The sequence below is a fragment of the Taudactylus pleione genome, unplaced genomic scaffold (assembly GCF_031769625.1).
Source record: "Taudactylus pleione unplaced genomic scaffold, aTauple2 ptg000278l, whole genome shotgun sequence".
NCBI classification, from domain to species: Eukaryota; Metazoa; Chordata; class Amphibia; order Anura; family Myobatrachidae; genus Taudactylus; species Taudactylus pleione.
This window is the reverse complement of record NW_028284680.1, coordinates 4,471,182-4,496,083: the sequence shown is the minus strand read 5'-3', so window position 1 is coordinate 4,496,083 and position 24,902 is coordinate 4,471,182. Positions and strand designations below refer to the sequence as shown.

Sequence of the window (24,902 nt, the reverse complement as noted above, 5' to 3'; positions counted from 1 at the left end):
GGAGAGTTTTAGGAGAGGGTAAAGGCATAGTTTCTGATTGAATAAAATGGAGTGATTTTTGGCTACTGCGCATGCGCCAAAGCCACTCTGTGCAGGCGCAGCGATGGGTTTGAGACCAAGATCGCAGAGGATTTCTTAGAATACAGAGTGACAAGTCGTAAGCATTTGGGGGAGACAACGGGGGGTGAGTAGAAAAAAGCAGGACTGTCTTCTGGGCGTGCTCTAATCATCCCCTGCAAATTCGTACGCCACTGCAGAGGACTCTGGATCTTATGTGAGAAGCTTATTCTGAGACCGCATAGGGTTGCTCAGATGTTTTATGTGCGCCCGATATTTTGTCTCTTGTACAATAGCGGTGGATGTGAGGCGTCTGAGGTGGGCGTCTCTGCGCACAAGATATCCGCTAAATCATTAGCATATTTTTTGCAGAAAAACTTTATACGGAATCGCAGCCGCGACGGGATTTGCGTGCACCTCTGCATCAAGCCCTTAATGAGAACACCATCAATGGCGGCTCTCCTGAGCGCTGCAGATTTATCAGCTAGAGACCTGTGTCTGCTCCCTGTAATATCAGACACATGACTTACCTCAAACACTGCATCGTAAAGTCCGCTGCTATATAAAGCATATAATGGCTGCGACGAGGGTGGTGGGGATGTGAAAACTGAACGATACTGAAATATTCAGGCCCAGTGTCCGCAGTGTTGGTAACGGCAGGATTACTAATGGGGAATTACATGGAAAGTAATGCTGAGGATCTTTATATAGAGATAATGCTGGAATTATGTAGTGTAAAGTGTGGCCAATTGTAGTACAGGCCGTAGTGTGTCATTTTATGTGTGGTTCTCTGTCCTAAAGAAACCGGCACTACCTGTTATAGCCGCAGATTCTCACCATAGCGAGTACGGATACTTAGTACATACAGATGTGTCCACATAAATGTATCCTCCATGCGGTACAGAATGCGTGAGCGCCGTGTAACTAGGGAGCGCTGAGCATCTTTTTGTGCAGCCTCTTCCCTTTAAAATGCGTCTTATTCGCAAATCGATTTAAATAAAATGCACAAACAGCTTATGCTAATTAAAACGATATACGGCATGCCTATAATCTGTATGTGCAGCTATATCTGCATGCAAAATGCTATGTTACATTGTCAGTGGCTGTGTCAGCGTCAGTGGTTGTGTCAGCGTCAGTGGTTGTGTCAGCGTCAGTGGCTGTGTCAGCGTCAGTGTCAGCGTCAGTGGCTGTGTCAGCGGCTGTGTCTGCGGCTGTGATTGTGGCTGTGTCAGCGGATGTGGCTGTGTCAGCGGCTGTGGCTGCGGCTGTGATTGTGGCTGCGGCTGCGATTGTGGCTGTGTCAGTGGCTGTGGCTGTGTCTGCGGCTGTGTCTGCGGCTGTGTCTGCGGCTGTGTCTGCGTCAGTGGCTGTGTCAGCGGCTGCGGCTGTGATTGTGGCTGTGTCAGCGGCTGTGGCTGCGATTGTGGCTGCGTCAGTGGCTGCGTCAGTGGCTGTGTCTGCGGCTGTGGCTGTGTCACCGGCTGTGATTGTGGCTGTGTCAGCGGCTGTGGCTGCGGCTGTGATTGTGGCTGCATCAGCGGCTGTGGCTGCGTCAGCGGCTGTGTCTGTGGCTGTGTCAGTGGCTGCGGCTGTGATTGTGGCTGCGTCAGCGGCTGTGGCTGTGTCAGCGGCTGTGGCTGCGGCTGTGATTGTGGCTGCGTCAGCGGCTGCGTCAGCGGCTGTGATTGTGGCTGCGTCAGCGGCTGTGTCTGCGGCTGTGTCTGCGGCTGCATCTGCGATTGTGACTGCGTCAGCGGCTGCGTCAGCGGCTGTGTCAGTGGCTGCGGCTGTGATTGTGGCTGTGTCAGCGGCTGTGATTGTGGCTGTGTCTGCGGCTGTGTCTGCGGCTGCGGCTGTGATTGTGGCTGTGTCAGCGGCTGTGGCTGTGTCAGCGGCTGTGGCTGCAGCTGTGTCAGTGGCTGCGGCTGTGATTGTGGCTGTGTCAGCGGCTGTGTCAGTGGCTGCGGCTGTGGCTGCGGCTGTGGCTGTGTCACCGGCTGTGATTGTGGCTGTGTCAGCGACTGTGGCTGCGGCTGTGATTGTGGCTGCGTCAGCGGCTGTGGCTGCGTCAGTGGCTGTGATTGTGGCTGTGTCAGTGGCTGCGGCTGTGTCAGTGGCTGAGGCTGTGTCAGTGGCTGCAGCTGTGTCTGCGGCTGTGTCAGCGGCTGCGATTGTGGCTGTGTCAGCGGCTGTGACTGCGGCTGTGCCTGCGGCTGTGTCAGCGGCTGCGGCTGTGTCAGCGGCTGTGACTGTCAGCGGCTGTGTCAGCGGCTGTGGCTGTGTCAGCGGCTGTGGCTGCGGCTGTGATTGCGGCTGCATCAGTGGCTGTGGCTGTGTCTGTGGCTGTGTGAGCGGCTGTGGCTGTGTCAGCGGCTGTGTCAGCGGCGGTGGCTGTGTCTGCGGCTGTGGCCATGTCACCGGCTGTGATTGTGGCTGTGTCAGCGGCTGTGATTGTGGCTGCGTCAGCGGCTGTGTCTGCAGCTGTGGCTGTGTCAGTGGCTGCGGCTGTGATTGTGGCTGCGTCAGCGGCTGTGGCTGTGTCAGTGGCTGCGGCTGTGATTGTGGCTGCGGCTGTGTCTGCGGCTGTGTCTGCGGCTGTGATTGTGGCTGTGTCAGCGGCTGTGATTGTGGCTGTGTCAGCGGCTGTGTCTGCGGCTGCGGCTGTGTCTGCGATTGTGGCTGCGTCAGCGGCTGCGTCAGCGGCTGTGTCAGTGGCTGCGGCTGTGATTGTGGCTGTGTCACCGGCTGTGGCTGTGTCAGCGGCTGCGGCTGTGATTGTAGTTGTGTCTGCGGCTGTGTCTGCGTCAGCGGCTGTGATTGTGGCTGTGATTGTGGCTGTGATTGTGGCTGTGTCAGCGGCTGTGGCTGTGTCAGCGGCTGTGATTGTGGCTGTGTCAGCGGCTGTGGCTGTGTCTGCGTCTGTGGCACCGGCTGTGATTGTGGCTGTGTCACCGGCTGTGGCTGCGGCTGTGATTGTGGCTGCGTCAGCGGCTGTGGCTGCGTCAGCGGCTGTGGCTGTGATTGTGGCTGCGTCAGCGGCTGTGTCAGTGGCTGTGTCAGTGGCTGCGGCTGCGTCAGCGGCTGCATCAGCGGCTGCGGCTGTGTCAGCGGCTGTGGCTGCGGCTGTGATTGCGGCTGCATCAGCGGCTGTGGCTGTGTCAGCGGCTGTGTCAGCGGCTGTGTCAGCGGCTGTGTCAGCGGCTGTGTCAGCGTCAGTGGCTGTGTCAGTGGCTGTGTCAGCGGCTGTGATTGCGGCTGCATCAGCGGCTGTGGCTGTGTCAGCGGCTGTGTCAGCGGCTGTGTCAGCGGCTGTGTCAGCGGCTGTGTCAGCGGCTGTGTCAGCGGCTGTGTCAGCGGCTGTGTCAGCGGCTGTGTCAGCGGCTGTGTCTGCGGCTGTGTCTGCGGCTGTGTCTGCGGCTGTGTGAGCGGCTGTGTGAGCGGCTGTGTCAGTGGCTGTGTCTGCGGCTGTGTCTGCGTCAGCGGCTGTGTCAGCAGCTGTGACTGTGTCAGCGGCTGTGGCTGTGTCAGCGGCTGTGGCTGTGGCTGTGACTGGCTGTGTTAGCGGCTGTGACACTGTAACGTAGCATTCCCATGCAGATGCACCAGCGGTCACGCACATAATATAGGCATGCCGCATATCATTTTAATCAGCATAAGCTGCTTGTGCATCATAAGTCACACAAAAAGATGCTCATCGCTACCGAGTGACGCCAAGTCATGGCGCGACTAGAATTGCTGTTTAACGCACAAGGAGGCTAGATGTCTGGACACCTCTGTATGTGGCATTGTATTACCGCCCTCTGCCCATGTAACGTCTTTCTGTAAATGCCCCCATCAGGGTGGGTATGGGTTATTCTGTCAGCTAGTGAACAATACAGCCCTCCCTCTATTCCTGGTTACTAGTGTGCAGTGCGGGTGGGTGATGAAGGATTTACACCCATCTGTAAAGCTGGGTATACACGTCCAAATAAATCCCCTGTCAGACTGCAGATGTCCGCGGCATATACTGTGAGATATCTCAGTGTATTAGCCCCGACATCTGTGCTATGCCCCCGGGGGAGGAGACATTTCCATCTCTGCCGGCCGAGGCTGGGCATACACTGCCCGATGTGGCCGACATTTAATTCCTAAACTTTGCATCGGACTAGCATGCTGGACGATCCGGCGTGCCCAACCGTGCGATATTTAACCCTCGGTCGCCCGCACACACACTACAATTATCAGGGCGATCCGCGGATATCGGGCGGATCGCCCTGATAATTGTAGCGTGTATGGCCAGCATTAGAATGAAGTTGTGCATGGGAATATCTGATTTAATTGCCCTCCTTGCTGACTCTGTGAGGTAAATCTACTAAAGTGGGAGGTGTTTCCATAGCAACCAATCAGATTCTGTCTATTAATGATCTGGAACATGAATCTGGTTGCTGTGGACGGGAAGAAGTGCCTTCTTTGCCGACTGTCATATTTCAGTCTCCTCACCAATCACACACGCACTGCCCCCTATATTGTCACCTATACCCTTTACCTATAGTACAGAGCTATTGTATTGTGTCCTGCATTAGTAAGACAGATGAGAGCACTCTGGGAGGAGATTATTACATTCTGGAGAAGAGAAGGGACACAATGAGACTGTACGGGCTAATCAGCACTACAATCAGAATTACTGGCACCATTCATATTTACATTAACCCAACCTTTTATTTTTCCTTTGTGTTTGAGTACAGACCACGTAACATCGCTAACTGACCTGTGTCATTTACAGGAGAGGATTCATCATGGGGATCTGGAACTCTCACACGGCCGTTGGGAATATATTGGGGTCTTTAATTGCGGGGGCTTTTGTATCCTCTGCCTGGGGATTGTCTTTCATCGTGCCAGGAATTATAATCGCTTCATTAGGAGTAATCTGCTTCTTTTTCCTAGTTGAATGTAAGTTATTAAATTTAAACTTTAGGTCTGTGTTTAGAGTGGGATGTATTAGTGGTCGACGCCAGTTTTGGGCCATATTTTGTCTGTTTCAGGATGGTTTGGTTTTATTTGTGAGTAGTACCTGAGAAGGTGTCTCCTCCCGAATTGCAGTTATGTCAATATATCAAGTAAAACTGAATGAATTTGGGTTCTATGTGTAAATAAAATATAGCCCAACTATAAATGCAGAGCTATACTTAAGTGCAACTAAGTGACTTATCAGAAACACAGCGCTGTGAAAAGTGAAAGATGTACCCACAGTTTCATAGAATATAATTTATCCAAACACGTATGCATAAAGAAAACCTATAAAAAGTAATGAATGCTTATACAACACAACATAGGATTTGTATCAATACACTAAAACATGTAACAATATTATATGTCTAAAATGCAACAATAGTAGCAATATTCCCACAGCTCCAGTGTGAAAATAAATGAATGTGACTGCGTCCAGCTGGAGGAAATATCGCTGTGTAAAATCACCGCTGATAAGCCCACAAGCTGATTCCGTAGGCTTACTTGTAGGACTTACATAGAACTATTGTATGTCCATATATATGCAGGGAACAAAATTTAAATAGCACAATGTTCAAATGGCCATGAAAATATTAATAAACTTCCGTTATTAATTTAGGTATGAATGTTATTACCTCCTGTATTTGCCGTTATTATAGCTGTAGAGCAGCATTTAATCGCCGTCACTTGCTGGTACCTGTAGTCCACTCCTTATCAGGCAGTTTCCCCAGTAAGAAATCTAACACAGAATGCTACTTAGCTTCACGTTCTCTTTCATTGTTGGCAATCAGCAGGGAGATCTAATCCTAACTTCTCCTCCTGCAGCCGAACCCTAACATTCCCCCTAGTGCCTGTGCCTAACCCTAACTTCTCCTCCTACAGCCGAACCCTAAACCTCCCCCTAGTGCCTGTGCCTAACCCTAACTTCTCCTCCTGCAGCCGAACCCTAACCCTCCCCCTAGTGCCAGTGACTAACCCTAACTTCTCCTCCTGCAGCCTATCCCTAACCCTCCCCCTAGTGCTTGTGCCTAACCCTAACTTCTCCTCCTGCAGTCGAACCCTAACCCTCCCCCTAGTGCCCGTGCCTATCCCTAACCCTAAGTTCACCTCCTGCAGCCTATCCATAACCCTCACCTTAGTGCCAGTGACTAACCCGAACTTCTCCTCCTGCAGCCGAACCCTAACCCTCCCCCTAGTGCCTAACCCTAACTTCTCCTCCTACAGCCTATCCCTAACCCTCCCCCTAATGCCTGTGCCTAACCCTAACTTCTCCTCCTGTAGCCTATCCCTAACCCTCCCCCTAGTGCCTGTGCCTAACCCTAACTTCTCCTCCTGCGGCCTATCCCTAACCCTCCCCCTTGTGCCTGTGCCTAACTTCTCCTCCTGCGGCCTATCCCTAACCCTCCCCCTAGTGCCTGTGCCTATCCCTAACCCTAACTTCACCTCCTGCAGCCTATCCATAACCCTCACCCTAGTGCCTGTGCCTAACCCTAACTTCTCCTCCTGCAGCCTAACCCTCCCCCTAGTGCCTGTGCCTAACCCTAACTTCTCCTCCTGCAGCCTATCCCTAACCCTCCCCCTAGTGCCTAACCCTAACTTCTCCTCCTGCAGCCTATCCCTAACCCTCCCCCTAATGCCTGTGCCTAACCCTAACTTCTCCTCCTGCGGCCTATCCCTAACCCTCCCCCTAGTGCCTGTGCCTAACCCTAACTTCTCCTCCTGCAGCCTATCCCTAACCCTCCCCCTAGTGCCTGTGCCTAACCCTAACTTCTCCTCCTGCAGCCTATCCCTAACCCTCCCCCTAGTGCCTAACCCTAACTTCTCCTCCTGCAGCCTATCCCTAACCCTCCCCCTAGTGCCTGTGCCTAACCCTAACTTCTCCTCCTGCAGCCTATCCCTAACCCTCCCCCTAGTGCCTGTGCCTAACCCTAACTTCTCCTCCTGCAGCCTATCCCTAACCCTCCCCCTAGTGCCTAACCCTAACTTCTCCTCCTGCAGCCTATCCCTAACCCTCCCCCTTGTGCCTGTGCCTAACCCTAACTTCTCCTCCTGCAGCCTATCCCTAACCCTCCCCCTTGTGCCTGTGCCTAACCCTAACTTCTCCTCCTGCAGCCTATCCCTAACCCTCCCCCTAGTGCCTGTGCCTAACCCTAACTTCTCCTCCTGCAGCCTATCCCTAACCCTCCCCCTAGTGCCTGTGCCTAACCCTAACTTCTCTTCCTGCAGCCTATCCCTAACCCTCCCCCTAGTGCCTAACCCTAACTTCTTCTCCTGCAGCCTATCCCTAACCCTCCCCCTAGTGCCTGTGCCAAACCCTAACTTCTCTTCCTGCAGCCTATCCCTAACCCTCCCCCTAGTGCCTAACCCTAACTTCTTCTCCTGCAGCCTATCCCTAACCCTCCCCCTAGTGCCTGTGCCAAACCCTAACTTCTCCTCCTGCAGCCTATCCCTAACCCTCCCCTTAGTGCCTGTGCCTAACCCTAACTTCTCCTCATGCAGCCTAAATAGGTTGGCGGGTCAGCCAATCGTCTGCCATTTAAGTTTGCCCGCCCTGTTGAGTTGTCAGTCACCGCCAGTTCCCTGCAGCATGTGTATGGATGATTTGGCAGGTCGCCCGTACACACCAGCAGGTGACCAATCTATAGCTTTCTGCATGGCAAATCATATGTGTCTGTGAACGACGTTGCACTATAGATATACCGCCCGTTCCATTGATACTGTATATCTATCAGTGTGTACCCAGCGTAACCCTAACATCTCCTACCATAGCCTTACCCTCCCCCTAGCGCAGTGTTTCCCAACTTTGGTCCTCAAGGCACACTAATAGTTCAGGTTTTGAGGATATTCATGCTTGAGCACAGATGGGTAAATCAAATGGACTGAGGTACTAATTAAGTCACCTGTGTTCAAGTATAGCTATCCTTAAAACATGAACTGTTCGTGTGCCTTGCAGACTGAGGTTGGAAAACACTAGTGCCTAACCCTCTGCTGCTGTAGCCTAACCCTGAGGCCTCTACGGGATGTCAACACTTCACAGGTCAACATGTTCAATGTAGTTACTCCTGCCAGCGGTGTATTAGTGGTGGACAAACTCACGGATGCTCCAACCAAGGCAGCTCAGACACATGACCGTGCCCCCTGACCGCGGCTGCCCCTGGATAGTCGCAGCGCAGGAAAGTGATGTTTTGCATTTGTTTAATTGGTGGCATTCCACAAGAAACCACATTTTAAAAGATCCGACATGCTCAAAGTACTGTTAGCGCAATAGCACAGAGCTGTTCCTGTCATGGCGTCCTCCAGCGTTATATGACCGCGTTCTGCACATTATGGCTTCTGCCCTGCGTGAGAGCATTTTGCGCTGCAGACAGTACCCTCTTCCTGGCAGACGCACCCCAGGTGACACTGACGTGTAGACACCGGGCTGTAACTGACCATAGTGCGCTGACTTAGACGGGTTCCTTGCGTGTTCTCATACGCACGTCATCCTGTAATAAAGCAGAATATAAAGCTGGAGGACCCGGTAACGCTTGGCTTAAAATCCTTTTATAAGTGAATTTTGTTGGCTGATTACCCTCATTATGTCATCATACTAATGTACTGCAGTGTGTACCGTCCTGTACCTTACACTAATGCTTCTGTATCTTATCTGGGCAGATCCAGAAGACGTCGGCTGCCTCTCTCCCGATCAGAACGTGAGTTGTGTTTTGCGTACAGCTAATTGTATTTGCCCCACAACGCCATGTAAAGCTCGGAAACCATGTTGTCTGCTCTGTTGGGTGTCCAGAGACCCGAAGGACCAGCTAGGGGCTGAGCTGTCGCTGGGGGTGTCGCTATACCCCCAGTTTCTCCACACAGCGATCTTTATGGGACGTCCCTTCCATGTCTGCGGTCACAGAAATGCGTCGCTGTAAGCCGACCATCTTGGTGATGAACATTAAAATAAATCTCTTTCAATTGTAGGATGGGGCGCAGGACGAGCTGGAAGACACCCAAGTGATGAACAGTAGCATAGAGAACATATGTAAGCATCAGGCTGAGGACAAGATGGAGGATGCTGAGATTCCACAAGAGCCTGTGGAGCACCCGCAAGCCATCAGTTTCTGTGGGGCCCTCATGATTCCGGTAAGCGGGGTCCCCTCGCACGGATAGTGTATGTGACCTCTGTACCGTGATCTGCTGACCAGTCCCCCCTCTCTCTCTCTCTGCAGGGAGTGGTGGAGTTCTCGCTGTGTCTGCTCTTTGCTAAGCTGGTCAGCTATACGTTCCTATACTGGCTGCCGCTGTACATCGCCAATGTAGGTAAGGTGTCTCCCAGTATTCAGTGGGCTCGGGGTCCTGGGACCCCTCACTGTTCTGCTATAGGGGCTCCGTAATCACAGCAAACAAGTGGCCGGGGCTGTATTAGCTGGTCACTGTGAGGTCCATGTACTAATCCTTGGAGAGATTAAGTGGACTGAGATAAAGTCCCAACAAACCTGCTCCTAACTGTGTCTCCCTCTCCCCCTCCCCCACTGGAAATTCTTCTATATAAAATGAATGTCTGAATTCTTGATAGTTCATCATTCTGATAACCAAAGAAATTTATGGGGAAAAAAAAAAGTAACTTTAAAGCGCTTGTTTCATACTGTTCAGAGCCCCCCAATGTGTTTTTCGCTCGACTGTGAACTACAGGGCCTCCCCCATGTGTGCGCCTGTGCAGTACAGAGCCTCCCCCATGTGGGTGCCTGTGCAGTACAGAGCCTCCCCCATGTGTGCGCCTGTGCAGTACAGGGCCTCCCCCATGTGGGTGCCTGTGCAGTACAGAGCCTCCCCCATGTGCGCGCCTGCGACATGCAGAGCCTCCCCCATGTGCGCGCCTGCGACATGCAGAGCCTCCCCCATGTGCGCGCCTGCGACATGCAGAGCCTCCCCCATGTGCGCGCCTGCGACATGCAGAGCCTCCCCCATGTGCGCGCCTGCGACATGCAGAGCCTCCCCCATGTGCGCGCCTGCGACATGCAGAGCCTCCCCCATGTGCGCGCCTGCGACATGCAGAGCCTCCCCCATGTGCGCGCTTGTGACATGCAGAGCCTCCCTACACGAGCACTGTGTGCAATTGCCCAATCATACTTACAGATAGATTATTATAACTTTTGCTGTTGGATCAAAATAATGTTTGTGTGGAAATCTCGTCCCCCAGTAGCTGATTTATGGGGGTCTTTCCTCCAATACCCCACCTCTATTTATATGGGTCCACATTAATAGAAGTCCCCATCATCATGGCAGCTCAAATATCAGGACAACTACTCCTTTATTACTGGGTATAGTAGGGAGATTCGCAGCTGCTTGTGGGGCGCGGGATCCTACATGTCATTATATCGGGCTGTTAAAGCATTATGTCAGCAGGGACCCCCACCACACACACACTCTAGAGGGTCACGTCCATAGAGTCTGAAAGTGAAGTCACTGTGACACAACCTTGTGATAAGTGTGCGCCGCGGTGTCTGGTTGTGCGGTCTGACGCTATAAACTGCCTCTCACCCGGCTGATCTGGCAGGAATGGATAATACAGATCTGTGCAAAGCGGGAATGGATCATACAGATCTGTGCGAAGCAGGAATGGATAATACAGATCTGTGCGAAGCAGGAATGGATCATACAGATCTGTGCGAAGCAGGAATGGATAATACAGATCTGTGCCAAGCAGGAATGGATAATACAGATCTGTGCCAAGCAGGAATAGGTAATACAGATCTGTACAAAGCAGGAATGGATCATACAGATCTGTGCCAAGCAGGAATGGATCATACAGATCTGTGCCAAGCAGGAATGGATCATACAGATCTGTGCCAAGCAGGAATGGATCATACAGATTTGTGCCAAGCAGGAATGGATCATACAGATCTGTGCCAAGCAGGAATGGATCATACAGATCTGTGCCAAGCAGGAATGGATAATACAGATCTGTACAAAGCAGGAATGGATCATACAGATCTGTGCCAAGCAGGAATGGATCATACAGATTTGTGCCAAGCAGGAATGGATCATACAGATCTGTGCCAAGCAGGAATGGATCATACAGATCTGTGCCAAGCAGGAATGGATCATACAGATCTGTGCCAAGCAGGAATGGATCATACAGATCTGTACAAAGCAGGAATGGATCATACAGATCTGTACAAAGCAGGAATGGATCATACAGATCTGTGCCAAGCAGGAATGGATCATACAGATCTGTGCATAAAGCAGGAATGGATCATACAGATCTGTGCATAAAGCAGGAATGGATCATACAGATCTGTGCATAAAGCAGGAATGGATCATACAGATCTGTGCATAAAGCAGGAATGGATCATACAGATCTGTGCATAAAGCAGGAATGGATCATACAGATCTGTGCATAAAGCAGGAATGGATCATACAGATCTGTGCATAAAGCAGGAATGGATCATACAGATCTGTGCATAAAGCAGGAATGGATCATACAGATCTGTGCATAAAGCAGGAATGGATCATACAGATCTGTGCATAAAGCAGGAATGGATCATACAGATCTGTGCCAAGCAGGAATGGATCATACAGATCTGTGCAAAGCAGGAATGGATAATACAGATCTGTGCCAAGCAGGAATGGATAATACAGATCTGTGCAAAGCAGGAATGGATAACGCTGGGCCTGTAGAATAGAAAAGGATGAAGCATTTCTGTACATTAAAAAAACAAACAAGTGATCTAGAGACTATAATGTTTGATACTGAACTTTAGTGTTATAAAGGGCCCTATAAAGGGAATATTACTAAGATTGCGGCCTGTCTCCCCATATTTCAGTCCTGTTACATAGTTATTAGATTTTTCCTTATTGGATCCATTGGAGAAATGTAGTCTAGAAGCGATCTATGAGCCAGGGGCCCATATGCTGTGATACTTATACTATACACTGCAGTTTGCACTTTCTCCTTTTGATATTTTGCAGGGATTGTAGGTTTTGGTCTCAGGATTTGCGCTGCGTAATTCAGTATTTATCCAGTAACGTAAATGTAGCTTCTTCTTCTTCCAGCTCACTTTGATCCCAAAAAGGCCGGAGACTTGTCCACTCTGTTTGACGCTGGCGGCATTGTAGGTAAGAGGTCTCCTTTCCTATCGGGTGTCTGCGTACATCTTTGTTATCACCCCCTGACATAATGGTCACTACAAAACAGATGGCACAGTGTTGTCTTTCCTGGCATTGGGTACAATAGGAGCACAGACCTTGGCTCACACAGAGCGATGGCAGGAGCCCAAGGGTCTGAGGACCGCATTGTGCAGATGCTGAGGATCAGGTGTTTGAGTAATGGGTGATGGATGTGAGAGAGAGTTGGCCGCACTAGCACAATGGGTAGGAGGGGGAATTATATCGCTCTGTGAGATCTCTATGGGTCATTTCCGTGTCCCTTCGTTATGGCCCAGCAGAACGCATAGTATATTCACTGTAACCCAGTTATGAGTAGATTATAGGTATTTATCTACAGAAGGCATTCCGGCCCACGACAACGCCCATTCCCGTCCACGCCATGGCCTCTGAGCTTCTGACCATGCGCAGACTTGTGCTATTATACGCCCAGAAGATCTGAGCAGGTCCTCGGGATTGGGAAGGGTGATCTCATCAATGTTCTCTTATTTTCAGAGAAGACCTTTTACATGCATGTAAGTCCCTTCCCTCCTGCACTGTGTTCAACACTCGCCGTCCTCACTGCAGATCGTTACTCTTTCCTTACCAGTCTGTAGCGCAGTGGAGAATTGGAGGAACCACCAAGCACCACTCATGGCTGCACGGACAGAAACTTGCCATCTCCACCAGGGGCCCATTTCAGTGGCGTAACTATGGTATTTGGAGCCCAGGGCAAATGTAAAAATGGAGGGACCCCCCCCCCTCTATGTGCGTGCACTGCAAAAAAATGGGCGTGGTCACTTTCTCGTCACTCTGTACATTCCTTTCCATTCCATATGCACCTTAATGAAGTGCCCCTTATACAGTACCCCCAGTATGCAATGTCCCCAGTAGTGGTCCCTCTTATGCAGCCCCCAGTAGTGGTTCCCCTCCCCCCAATCCACTGCCCCCTGTAGTGGTCCTCCCTATTCAGTGCCCCCAGTAGTGGTCCCCCCCCAATGCAGTGTCCCTTGTGCCCCAAGTAGTAAGCCCCTTTATATAGTTCCCCCAGTAGCAGACCCCCCCCCTTATGCAGTGCCCCCTGTAGTGGCCCTCCCTATTCAGTGCCCCCAGTGCAGTGTACCTTGTGCCCCCAGTAGTAAGCCCCTTTATATCGTTCCCCCTGTAGTAGACTCTTCCCCCCCCCCTCCCCCCTCCCGCTATGCAGAGCCTCCTGTAGTGGTCCTCCTTATTCAATGCCCCCAGTGCAGTGTCCCTTGTGCCCCCAGCAGTAAGCCCCTCAATATAGTTCCCCCAGTAGTAGACACCCCCCCCCATATGCAGTGCCTCCTGTAGTGGTCCTCCCTATTCAGTGCCCCCAGGGCAGTGTCCCTCGTGCCCCCAGTAGTAAGCCCCTTATATAGTGCCCCCAGAGTGTGGTCCCTCCTATGCAGTGCCCTTTATATAGTGTCCCCAGTAGTAGCGTCCCCCGATGCAGTGCCCCCAGTAGTAGTCGTCGTTCCCCCCTCTCCAGTGGTGCCCACAGGAGTAGTAGTTCAGCCCCCCCTCCAATCCACGCTCCGGCTACTGCTCCCGCCACCGTCCGCACATCAGTCCTACCGGGCTGGCCCGCTCTGAATTATGCGAGAGACGTCATGACGTCTCTCCCATTACCCACTGCAGGAGCGGGAAGACTGAGCTCCAGCCCGGCTCTTGCAGTGGGCGCAGCAGCCAATGTGATGCGCTGGCGGTGATGTGTGTAAATACACCAGCCTGAGCCCGCCTCCCACCCTCCGCCTGGTACTATTGGGTAAGCGCTCAGGAGTAGGGAAGGGGCTCAGCTGTGCAGCACAGGACGGTGCAGGGTAGCCTAGCACCGGTCCTGAGTAAATGTGTAGTGCTGGCCGAACTCACTGCGGTCGGCACTACACTGGCTAACTAGGACTGACTGGCGGGATGATCGCAGTGCAGGATTGTATGAAGTTCTACCTGCAGGGACAAGTCCTGCGATGTGCTAGGAGTGACCTTACTCCTGTGCCGGGACGCTTGCGCATACCCGTTCTACAGACCACGCATGAGTGTCGGCCATTGCCGGAGAGGGTTTCTCTGGACCCCTCTCCCTTTTAAATTTTGTGTAGTGTAGACCATAGGCTATGGCAGCACAAAAACCTCTTCCTATGATGTAAGCTGCGGGTGCCAAGCATTCCGGAGCTGGGTAAATCTGACCGCATCGCCTCCCCCATAGAAACGTACCGGGGTTGCAGCTATTGGTGGGACCATCTGCTGCGATCCCTCCATAATACATTCAGGGGGTACTAAATATTTGTGGGTATCCCTCCAAAATGGGTGTTTTCTAGGAATATGCCGCAAATATTTAATGATAATGGGCCTGAGAGATCTTTATCCAATGTGCTAATGTATTACATTCAGTGTCCTGATCATTAAATACAGAGGGGAAATTGGGGGCTAGGAGCAGGTGTACAAGTCCCCGGGGATGGAGACATTAACATATGATGGAGTCTCTCAGTGTCGGTCTGGGATATGAAGGGCCCACCGGGGGAAAACAGTGGAAGGGGTCCATGCTTGAAGGGTGTGGTCATCCACCAGAGGGGGTGTGGCCAGCCACCACAAATGCTTGGCTAACCAATAGGCAAATCTTGGTGTAGTTTCTATAGAAGGGAACCAAGCACCTAATACCAGGGCCGTTGAAAGCCTGGCCGGGCCCGGGTAATGGAGGGGGCGTGGCCTAATCGCGGGAGGTGTGGCCACGCCCCCTTGAAAAAGAAAACAATTACTGAGAGCCGGGGAGGGGGGCACTGTAAGCCCCCGAGCCCGGTGCTAAGCAGGGGGTGGGCGCGATCAGTGTGATCGCTCCCCCCCACAGCCATAGGAGACTGCTCCGGCTGCTGCAGCAGCCGCCAGCAGTCTCACACAGCAGCCCAGCACAAGCTGTGTGCTGAGTTGCTGTGAGGGAGGGGGGGGGGGGTAACGCCGGACCCGGGCCCCTCTAGCAAGCCCGGGCCCAGGTAAACTGTACCCACTCCCCCCCCCCTCTCGGCACCCATGCCTAATACTGATCAGTGTTCCTGGTAACTGACCATCTAAAAGAGTAAAAAGTCTATAATTCAAGGTCTGGAACCTGACACCTAGGGCCCACCGGGGATTTACCCTATACCCTTGTGGGCCAGTCCAACCCTGGAGTCTCTTTACACTTACATGTAAAACTGGTTCTCTGTGCAGAGGATGAGGATTAGGATGAGGAGGGTATAAGGAATCGGCCGGAAGAAGGGGTTTGGATACAGAAAAGCTTCTCTCTCCTGTGGTGAATGCAGCCATTAGGTGTGTACAGCTGCTGGACACAGAGCACATTGCTGCTGTCAGGAGGGGGGCTTGTGCCAGCCCTAAATCTATTCCACAGTACTGTCCATTCCCACTTTACGCCACTAAGTTCTGCATTAAATCTCTTCCAGGTGGCATCTTGGCCGGGGCGATATCCGATTACACGGGTGGAAGAGCCATCACTTGCTCTGTCATGCTGATTCTCACTGCCCCCATGGTGAGTGCCCACTAGCTATTACATTTAATTAAAACTCTAGTAGTGACTGACCGGAACACGCTGGGTTGTTGGGTCCTATATAGCAGGGACCCCTCCTCTATTTGACCTACAAGAGAGGTTGTCATTTCCAGACAAGTACATCTGGTATTGGGTAACCCCATTACACCTTCTGCGCCCCCTACTGGTTTGTTGCTGTATCACCCAACTATTCTGAATAAGATGCCAAGGTACCGACATATATTGCAGCTTATTCCAAGTGGAATATGCATATAATCTGAGTAATATTCCCCCTAGGTTTACTTTCTGTACTACACTCTTATTGGCTAAGCAAAGATTATTACCTGCCTCCCCCTCTTACGGCAGGTTACATGCTGACCGTTTTGGCATGTCATTTAGAATTATTACTGTCCCGATGAATGAGACCTACACGCTGTGCAAGACGCCTGGGGCGAGTGAGCCACCAGGTCCCGTGCGACTTGCCTTGCGTCGAGTGTGTTTTTCTCCTGAAAACGCGTCTTAATCGCAATTGGATGCAAGAAACCTCTTCATAAGACTGCACTGATTAATTTGATATACGGCACTTGTATATCTGTATGCGCCGGAGTCTGTATACGAAGCATAAAGGAACTTGGCGTGAAAAAAAAAAAAAAAGCCGGTGGCGCTGCGTCATAGCACTCAGTATACAGACTCAGACTTTGTCGCACACAGATGTACAAGTGTCACATATCAAATGAATCAGTGCAGTCTCGTGACGCGAGTGAAAAGCTGCAAAAAAAAAATGCTCTACGTAATTCAAGTCGCACGGGACCTGGCGCATTGAGAGAGGATATTTGGCGCGACCGCATCATTAGTGTATGAGGACACCTCTGTATCACTGTGACTTTAGGGTAACCCGTAGGCCAATATTTTCTTCCGGGCAGTAAATATGTAACTAAAGACGAGACGAGTATTTGGTCCACATATGGGGGTTATTTTGCTGGTAAAGAGCCAGGTGTCCCCCAATTCCACCTTTCCCCAGTGTGAGACTCTCCCTTTTACGTTCTAGCTCTTCATATACAACCAGTTTGGGCAGACGTCCGTTTCCACCACGGTCGGTAAGTGTCTCTCGCTGTACGTGTGTTGCGTCTGTAACGTTGTTCTATGTATAAAATGTCACAATGCTGGTTCTTCTCCCCCCCCAGCCATGCTAGTTATATGCGGGATGTTGGTGAACGGACCATACTCTCTTATCACCACCGCGGTGTCTGCCGATTTGGTAAGATCCTGTGTACCCGTTCTCCAAAATACGTTGGATGTCATTGTACCCGAATGTTCTACAATGTCCATCTGTCTGACTCCTAATGAATGTTGATCAGTTGATAATGTTATGGGGACGTTTGGGCTGACGGAGTCCGATGGAGGGTCCCCAATCTGGTTCATAATTTTCTGCTGTGATTTATTCTTCCCCCAGGGAACACATGAATCTTTGCATGGAAACGCCAAGGCTCTCTCTACAGTCACTGCCATTATTGATGGATCCGGATCAATAGGTCAGTGTGATGGTCACACTCCGTGCCATACCATCAATGTGCCAATAAAAAGATAGCGGAGACATTGTAGAAAAATATTACTACATCACTATATATATATATGATATTAATGTTATGGAAAATACACTTTGGCCCAGGACATTACATCCTAGTTAATGAGTGGTTCAGGAACGTAGTCCCTGCTAACAAATAGCTATATAATTGTTTTTGGTTTTTTTTACACACTCCTTTTACGAAGTACACTCAGGGTCTGGTTCATCAAAGATCGTAATTGCAAAGCTGCACGCAGGCTATAGATATATGATGTATGTACGCAGGCTATAGATATATGATGTATGCACACAGGCTATAGATATATGATGTATGCACGCAGGCTATAGATATATGATGTATGTACGCAGGCTATAGATATATGATGTATGCACGCAGGCTATAGATATATGATGTATGCACGCAGGCTATAGATATATGATGTATACACGCAGGCTATAGATATATGATGTATGCACGCAGGCTATAGATATATGATGTATGCACGCAGGCTATAGATATATGATGTATGTACACAGGCTATAGATATAGGATTCATGCACTCAGGCAGCTTTGCTATTGCGATCTTTGCAGATAAGCAATTGGATAATCTGCGTAACATCGGCTGGCTAAGGAGACCCATGGGGTCACGCAGCCGACCGCCGCAGTTGAGCGTAAGAGGCCAGGAAATCTCCTTTAGGTGACGGAGATCCTGGCTTCTTTAAATGGCAGCAACACGCCTCCTTTTCAGGAAACTGAGGCCATCGCCGCCCCCTCCCCCCCACACACACACGGCAGCAGACGGTCAGTCACTCAGTCCACACTGTGAAACACTCTGGCTGTGCACCGCTGCCCCTGGCTGGTGCGCCCAGTAGACAACGAAGGTTTGTCCCTCTTCTTGGAGGTGTCCAATCTTCTCCCACGTTACAGCCGGCCCGTTCATTGAAACAAACTCTTCCAGTTTTCTCCTGAAATATTAGCTTGATTGTGGATTCATTTAATCGGAGTGTGTTCCCCAGAGATTAATACCCCTGATGCTCTCCACCAGTTTATTTCCTCAGTCTGGCACGGTCTCATGTCTCCTCTGCTCCGTACAATCGGGTTTAACAACGCCACACTTCTGTAACAATTATCTCCGTCTGGCCACCTCCTCCCATTGCTGTGCGAGCTTCTGTTCTGCACAAACACCCGCCGTCTTGCACACCAAACCCACACGACTGAAATCTAGGCCCACATAAACAAATCAAGATCTGGCTGGTCTAGGACATAATTGTGCACTTTGTGTGTGTGTTTTTTTCCTGGTATTAAGGAACATCATACATGGATACACACTAGACTATGGGCCTGATTCAGACCCGCTCGCAAGCGGGTCAATGGTCCCCACTGCACATGCACCGCTTCCGGAGTGCACATGCGCGAGACCCGTCCAGTGACGGCAGCTCCGTCGCTACGGGTCTCGCTACAAGACTGGGCGACTGTCGATGGTGAGTGACAGCTCGCCCGTTTTGTAGGCGTGGAGGGGGGGTGGCTGCACAAATGCTAGTGATGTCAGTAGTGGACTTCCAACTCTATTAGAACAGGAAGTCCACTCGGGCTTGCGGGAGCCGAGACCCTACCACAGGGTCTCCTCGCAAGCCCGATGGTCGCAATAATCGCGATGGACTCCAGGCCGCTCGCGCAAGCTGTGGGTGGTCACCCACAGCTTTGCGAGCGGGCTGGAGAAAAAAAAAAGCCCATCAGACCTGCGAGCTGCCTCCGGCAGCGAGCGGGTCTGCATCGGGCCAAATGTGTGTATCCAGCGATGTCTGATGCAGCTGACCCAGCGGGGGTGCCAGCATCGGTAAGTGCATACACACTTGCCGATACCGGGAACGATGAACTACGGCGTGGGGCCATGCTGCATATGGCATCGCTAACTATATTCCCAAGATTGGACTCCGTGTACAGACTGGGAATATCATTAACGTCCCGCGGGAGCGCGCATCGTACGTCGGTAAGTGCATACACACTGGACGATTTGAACAATATAATATTCAAAGATATATCATTGTCAATCGTATCGTTCAAACAGATCGTCCAGTGTGTATGGGGCTTCCGTATGGTCATTTCTTAAATCAATTTATAGGCACATCCCAGGTACATGTAAGCGAGGGGTTAATCTTGACTAGAAAAACAAGTTACCCAGCACACTGTAATGGACCATTTATAAGAGACCTACATCATACATGATGATAGCATTTCATAGATCTCAGTTACACACATTGGCAAACATATGGTAAGCCACCAGCCACGGCACGGCGTCTCTGCTCTGGATCTACACTACATGATAATAGCACCTACCTTGGGTCATACATTTATATATTTTTGAATTGAGATCCAACTCGCTTTGAGGCACCCCAAGATCCGCCAATATGGCACTACAATGATCAGCATACCCTCCAGCTACTGATCCCATCTATGCCTCTAAAAACAGTGATCCATAGAATGGTACTTGCACGAATCCATGTATTGGTCCATCACTGGTACATGTAAGGGAGGGGTTAATCTAGACTAGAAGAAAACCAACAAGGTCCCACATTGTGAAAAAAATATAATCTGTACATTCATGCAATTTATATATACGGTTTCAGAGGCTCCAATATGGGGGTCTCCTGACCATGGGTGGTCTCTTTTTAGATGTTCTGAGAGATCACGGTGCTGACCCGGGTTTGGTTTGTGTTAACCAGGTGCTGCTCTGGGACCAACGCTCGCCTCTGTGCTCTCCTCCCGGGGCTGGAACTACGTCTTCTACATGTTGATAGCGTCCGATCTCTGCGCTTTTTTGGTAAGTTTACGGAGACGCTGATAATGGGGTTGGCTACGGTTAAACATGAATAACTCTGCCTGAATTATGGGAGATGGGGGAGGGGTCAACGTATTGATGACTTGTGGGTACAAATGGGGGAATTCCCACAGAATATTGACTGACTGTACTCCTAATTTCTTCCAGTTATTGTCACGTCTGGTCTACAAGGAGATTAAAGAATTATGCACTTGTTTCAGGAAGGCCAGAGGGTAAGATTTCCTCATTAATGAGTTACACCTCAGGGGAGACTCTGATCAGGCTGTCAGCTAATCCTTGTTTTTCAGGGGTCTTAAGGTGCGTACACACTAGATGATAGTTTACACGATCTGCCCGATTCCGACGCATCGGAACGACAGATCATGTAAAATATGTCCAAATCGTGAGTGTCCACTCACGAACACGATACGCATCCCCACGGGTCGTACATTGCGTCTTCAGATCTTGCCTACAGCAGGCAATATCTGCCAATCTCGTACGCGATCCGGCGGCATATTGTACAGTGTTCATGCCTGTACGAAATTCGGATTTGCATACGATGCTGGCAGGCATGGATCAGGGAGCTCCGTGCATCTGTGTCTAAGTAATGAATGACCCACCCCCCCCTCCCAAAGAGCAACCAGCCTCTGGTTTAATGGCACAGTGCTGGGTGTGCAAAATATGGAGGACAAACGATGTAGGGGTCCCCCGTATTTAAGCACAGCCAGCACCGGGCTAGACAGAACCAGCCCTGGTTGCCAAAATACAGGGGACAAGCAATTGTAGGGGTCCCCTGTATTTTGCACAACCAGCACTGGGCTCTGATCCGGTCCTGGTTTAGGAAATACAGGGGGAAAAAATTTGTAGGGTCCCCCTGTACTTACCCGCACCATCTTTATATCGTGCAGGATAGCAGACAGATGCTTTTTTTTTTTCAGCACAGACTGATCTCAATGATTCTGTCTGTGCATCTGTGTTTATTTTTTTCAGACCGATGCATGCATCACGGATATCCCTGATCCGTGCAAGCATCTGTCTGCTATCCTGCACAAGCATCTATCCTGCACGCTCTAAAGATTGGCAAATCTTTAGATCATGCACGATAGATCTTGTGACACATCGTGTCCTGGAGAGCGGGGGAGAGTTCAAGGGATATTGCTCACGATATCACATCGCGAGCACATAGTCTAGTGTGTACGCACCTTTAGATTTTCATTGCTCCAACCTTTGTTTTAGGTGGAGTTTAAGCTCCATGGGAAAACTAAAGAGGCCCTTTAAGCTTCTGGTCATTCGGTGATATGAATTGATAGGGGAATCTAGGTTCCATCCTTCTCTTGGCCTATATAATATGATGTATTGTCCTTCCCAACTTGGTACCACTGCTTAGTCCTTTCTGGCCGGCCCATTCTCCTAGGCATCCATGTGGGGGAAGTGATTTGTCAGAGGACCTAGGGTAGGAGGATGGGTAATTCTATGGGGCAGAGGGGGGTCTCCGTTATGACAAAAGGTAACTTTGTGGCACCGTGTTATATCGGAGGTGGAATGGGGGCTGGGAGCGGTAATATATTATCTGAACTGTTCTTACTGTTTTTATAGCAATAGTCTGACATTAAAGCACAATCTCTCTGGAATAGCCGAGTAGTTTAATGTACATTGTGAGTATATATCGCTTATTCCGGAGCTTTTCTGGTGCAGTTGCTGCTGATATTCAACTTTTTGCTGCTTGTAATGGGGCCTGTTTCAGATGCAAACTAAACATAACAAATATTGGAGTTTTACCACTCTGCAAATTATGAATAGTCTTATAGGTGACAGGTATATTGTGTAATATATGCGGCTCCTTTAAAAAAAATAAAAATAAATCACTCCTATTATAATATATTTTTTAACAATCTCTGGTTATCTCAAACTAAATACGTTTGTTACATGTCATCTGTATATGTGCCCCCCTAACACCTGTGTACAGCCATGGCCAAAGTTCTGAGAATGACACAAGTATTGGTTTTCACAAAGTTTGTTGCTTCAGTGTTATTATACCTTTTTATCACATGTTACTATGGTATACTGAGGTAACATTACAGCATTACATAAGTGTCAGATGTTACTATGGTATACTGAGGTAACATTACAGCATTACATAAGTGTCAGATGTTACTATGGTATCCTGAGGTAACATTACAGCATTACATAAGTGTCAGATGTTACTATGGTATACTGAGGTAACATTACAGCATTACATAAGTGTCAGATGTTACTATGGTATCCTGAGGTAACATTACAGCATTACATAAGTGTCAGATGTTACTATGGTATACTGAGGTAACATTACAGCATTACATAAGTGTCAGATGTTACTATGGTATACTGAGGTAACATTACAGCATTACATAAGTGTCAGATGTTACTATGGTATCCTGAGGTAACATTACAGCATTACATAAGTGTCAGATGTTACTATGGTATCCTGAGGTAACATTACAGCATTACATAAGTGTCAGATGTTACTATGGTATACTGAGGTAACATTACAGCATTTCATAAGTGTCAGAGGCTTTTATTGACAGTTACATTAAGTTTATGCAGAGAGTGAATATTCACAGTGTTGACCCTTCTTTTTCATGACCTCTGCAACTCGCCCTGGCATGCTGTCAGTCATCTTCTGGGCCATATACTGACTGATGGCCGTCCATTCTTGCCTAATCAATGCTTGGAGTGTGTCAGAGTTTGTGGGGTTTTGTTTGTCCACCCGCCTCTTGAGGATTGACCACAAGTTCTCAATGGGATTAAGGTCTGGGGAGTTTCCTGGCCATTGACCCAACATTTTGATGTTTTGTTCCCCGAGCCACTTGGTTATCACTTTTGCCTTATGGCAAGGTGCTCCATCATGCTGGAAAAGGCATTGTTCCTCACCAAACTGTTCTTGGATGGTTGGGAGAAGTTGCTCTTGGAGGATGTTTTGGTACCATTCTTTATTCATGGCTGTGTTCTTAGGCAAAATTGTGAGTGATCCCACTCCCTTGGCTGAGAAGCAACCCCACACATCAATGATCTCAGGATGCTTTACTGTTGGCACTGAAGCAGCAAACTTTGTGAAAACCAATACTTGTAATTCTCAAAACTTTTGACCATGGCATGGACTCTTGTCCAGCTGTGTTTCTGCATTCAGACTGCAGCACCATTCTTGCATTTCACTTAAATTTCATAGTAATGGGCAAGAGTGGTAAAAATTGGGCTCAATGCATATTTTTCAATCAATAGGAACTTGGGTAAAATGGGGTACATGTATTTACCCACTAATTACGTCTGTTAGATACATGGCTAACCCATTACCAAAACATGTTTTAAGTCTTGCATCTGTTCAAAGGCTCGTCTGCAATCTCTAATGGCCTTTTAATGTGAATATTGATTTCCTGATTTATATGGACTGATTTCAGATTCTTGCTTATGTCGTCTTTAATAATCTTTCATGTAGTTCTTGGCTATAATAATAGTAATGTCTGAGGCTTTTTCACCAGATGATTGATTACAAATTGAGGCTATGACACTAATGGGGCAATTCGGGGGTTCCATTGGATTAAAGAAGAGTAAGAGTATAGACAACATTTACTTTGGCCAAATAATAATTTATTTTCTAGAACAATGTTTGTACAGAATACCCCCAACTGGATATAATACTAAACAATCATTTACATGATATAATTGGAGATGTCAAATTCCTGATGGGCCATACATGCTTTGCCACAGCTGTGTCCCTATCCCTCCACCCCCCCCCCTCTATCAATGCATTGAGAGACATGTGCTTTGGTGTAAAAGGTCACTGCTTGTATCTGTACTGATTGCAATGCAGCAATGATTTTAAATGTATTTATAATGTGGTGTTGGGTACAACTTGATTTGTAAGTAAAAACTGATCCTGATTTCAGCTTTTGATAAACTGATCTGAGCTTCACCCTTTTGAAGATTTGAAAGCAAAATGATTTGAATGTAAGAATGGTGAGACGTCACCCCTGCCTTGCCCGGCATGGCGTCTTTGGAGAAAATCTACCTTCTGTTTGTTTCCAGGTTTAGGGAGATGTGATGATGTGAGAGCCTGCGTGACTCCCCACCGCCCCTCCGTTCCCTGCTGGCCGGTTCAGCTCTCCTGCTGCTAATTTAACTACAGACGACACTGGAAGTTGTGGGTTTTTTTGTTTATTATTTTTGGTTTGTTTTTTTGTTTTTTCTTCTATTCGAATGTCAGGATTTCGGTAGAAAGATTATTTGACCATTTTACGCCTCAAAAAAATGAAAAAAAATATTGGGACAAAGACTTTTAGAATCATCACACATCTGTACAGAACGCATTTCCCATGTTTCCATGTAATTATACTTTCTTCTGTGATTTTAAAATGTCTTTTGAAAGTTTTACATTGTGTCTACCTTTGTTGAACTTTGTCTTTGAGCTTGTACTGTATATAAACTGTATGTGTTTGTGTACTTGGCTTGGAGTATTGATTATATAATAATAATGCCAAGACCCTTTCTTTGGTCCCGGTTTTGAATCCCAGTAGGTATCCCTGTATCTTCTATTTGTAGTGGTGAAATAACAAGAGGTCCTGGTCCTGGTAATGGTCTCACACTCCCCAGGAGGAGAAGACTCTGGCAGTATGTGCGAGGGAGCATTTATATGTATTTCCATACAAACAGCGCGTTTCAGAACTTTGTGTGTGATTTCATCAGTTAGTGGGTCCCAATACTCAGCAGCACAGAACAGGGGCTTTTGTTAGGGCTTATGCTGATGAGTCAGCAGATACCGATCTACATATTCAGTGTTTACAGA

At 49.2% G+C, this 24,902-nt stretch overlaps 1 protein-coding gene across 1 annotated transcript in view; it reads left to right on the top strand.

The window, feature by feature from the left end:
• SLC37A2 (solute carrier family 37 member 2) overlaps positions 1-24,605 on the top strand; it is a 60,842-nt gene extending 36,237 nt beyond the window's left edge. The window contains exons 7-18 of the mRNA XM_088481794.1: positions 4,820-4,986; positions 8,698-8,735; positions 9,004-9,165; positions 9,252-9,342; positions 12,079-12,141; positions 15,618-15,703; positions 16,749-16,797; positions 16,885-16,958; positions 17,154-17,232; positions 19,989-20,086; positions 20,252-20,316; positions 24,146-24,605. Of these exons, the coding sequence (XP_088337920.1) occupies positions 4,820-4,986; positions 8,698-8,735; positions 9,004-9,165; positions 9,252-9,342; positions 12,079-12,141; positions 15,618-15,703; positions 16,749-16,797; positions 16,885-16,958; positions 17,154-17,232; positions 19,989-20,086; positions 20,252-20,316; positions 24,146-24,161 (988 nt within the window). The 3' untranslated portion in view covers positions 24,162-24,605. The remainder of the gene's footprint in view (positions 1-4,819; positions 4,987-8,697; positions 8,736-9,003; positions 9,166-9,251; positions 9,343-12,078; positions 12,142-15,617; positions 15,704-16,748; positions 16,798-16,884; positions 16,959-17,153; positions 17,233-19,988; positions 20,087-20,251; positions 20,317-24,145) is intronic.
• Positions 24,606-24,902: the final 297 nt, after the last annotated feature.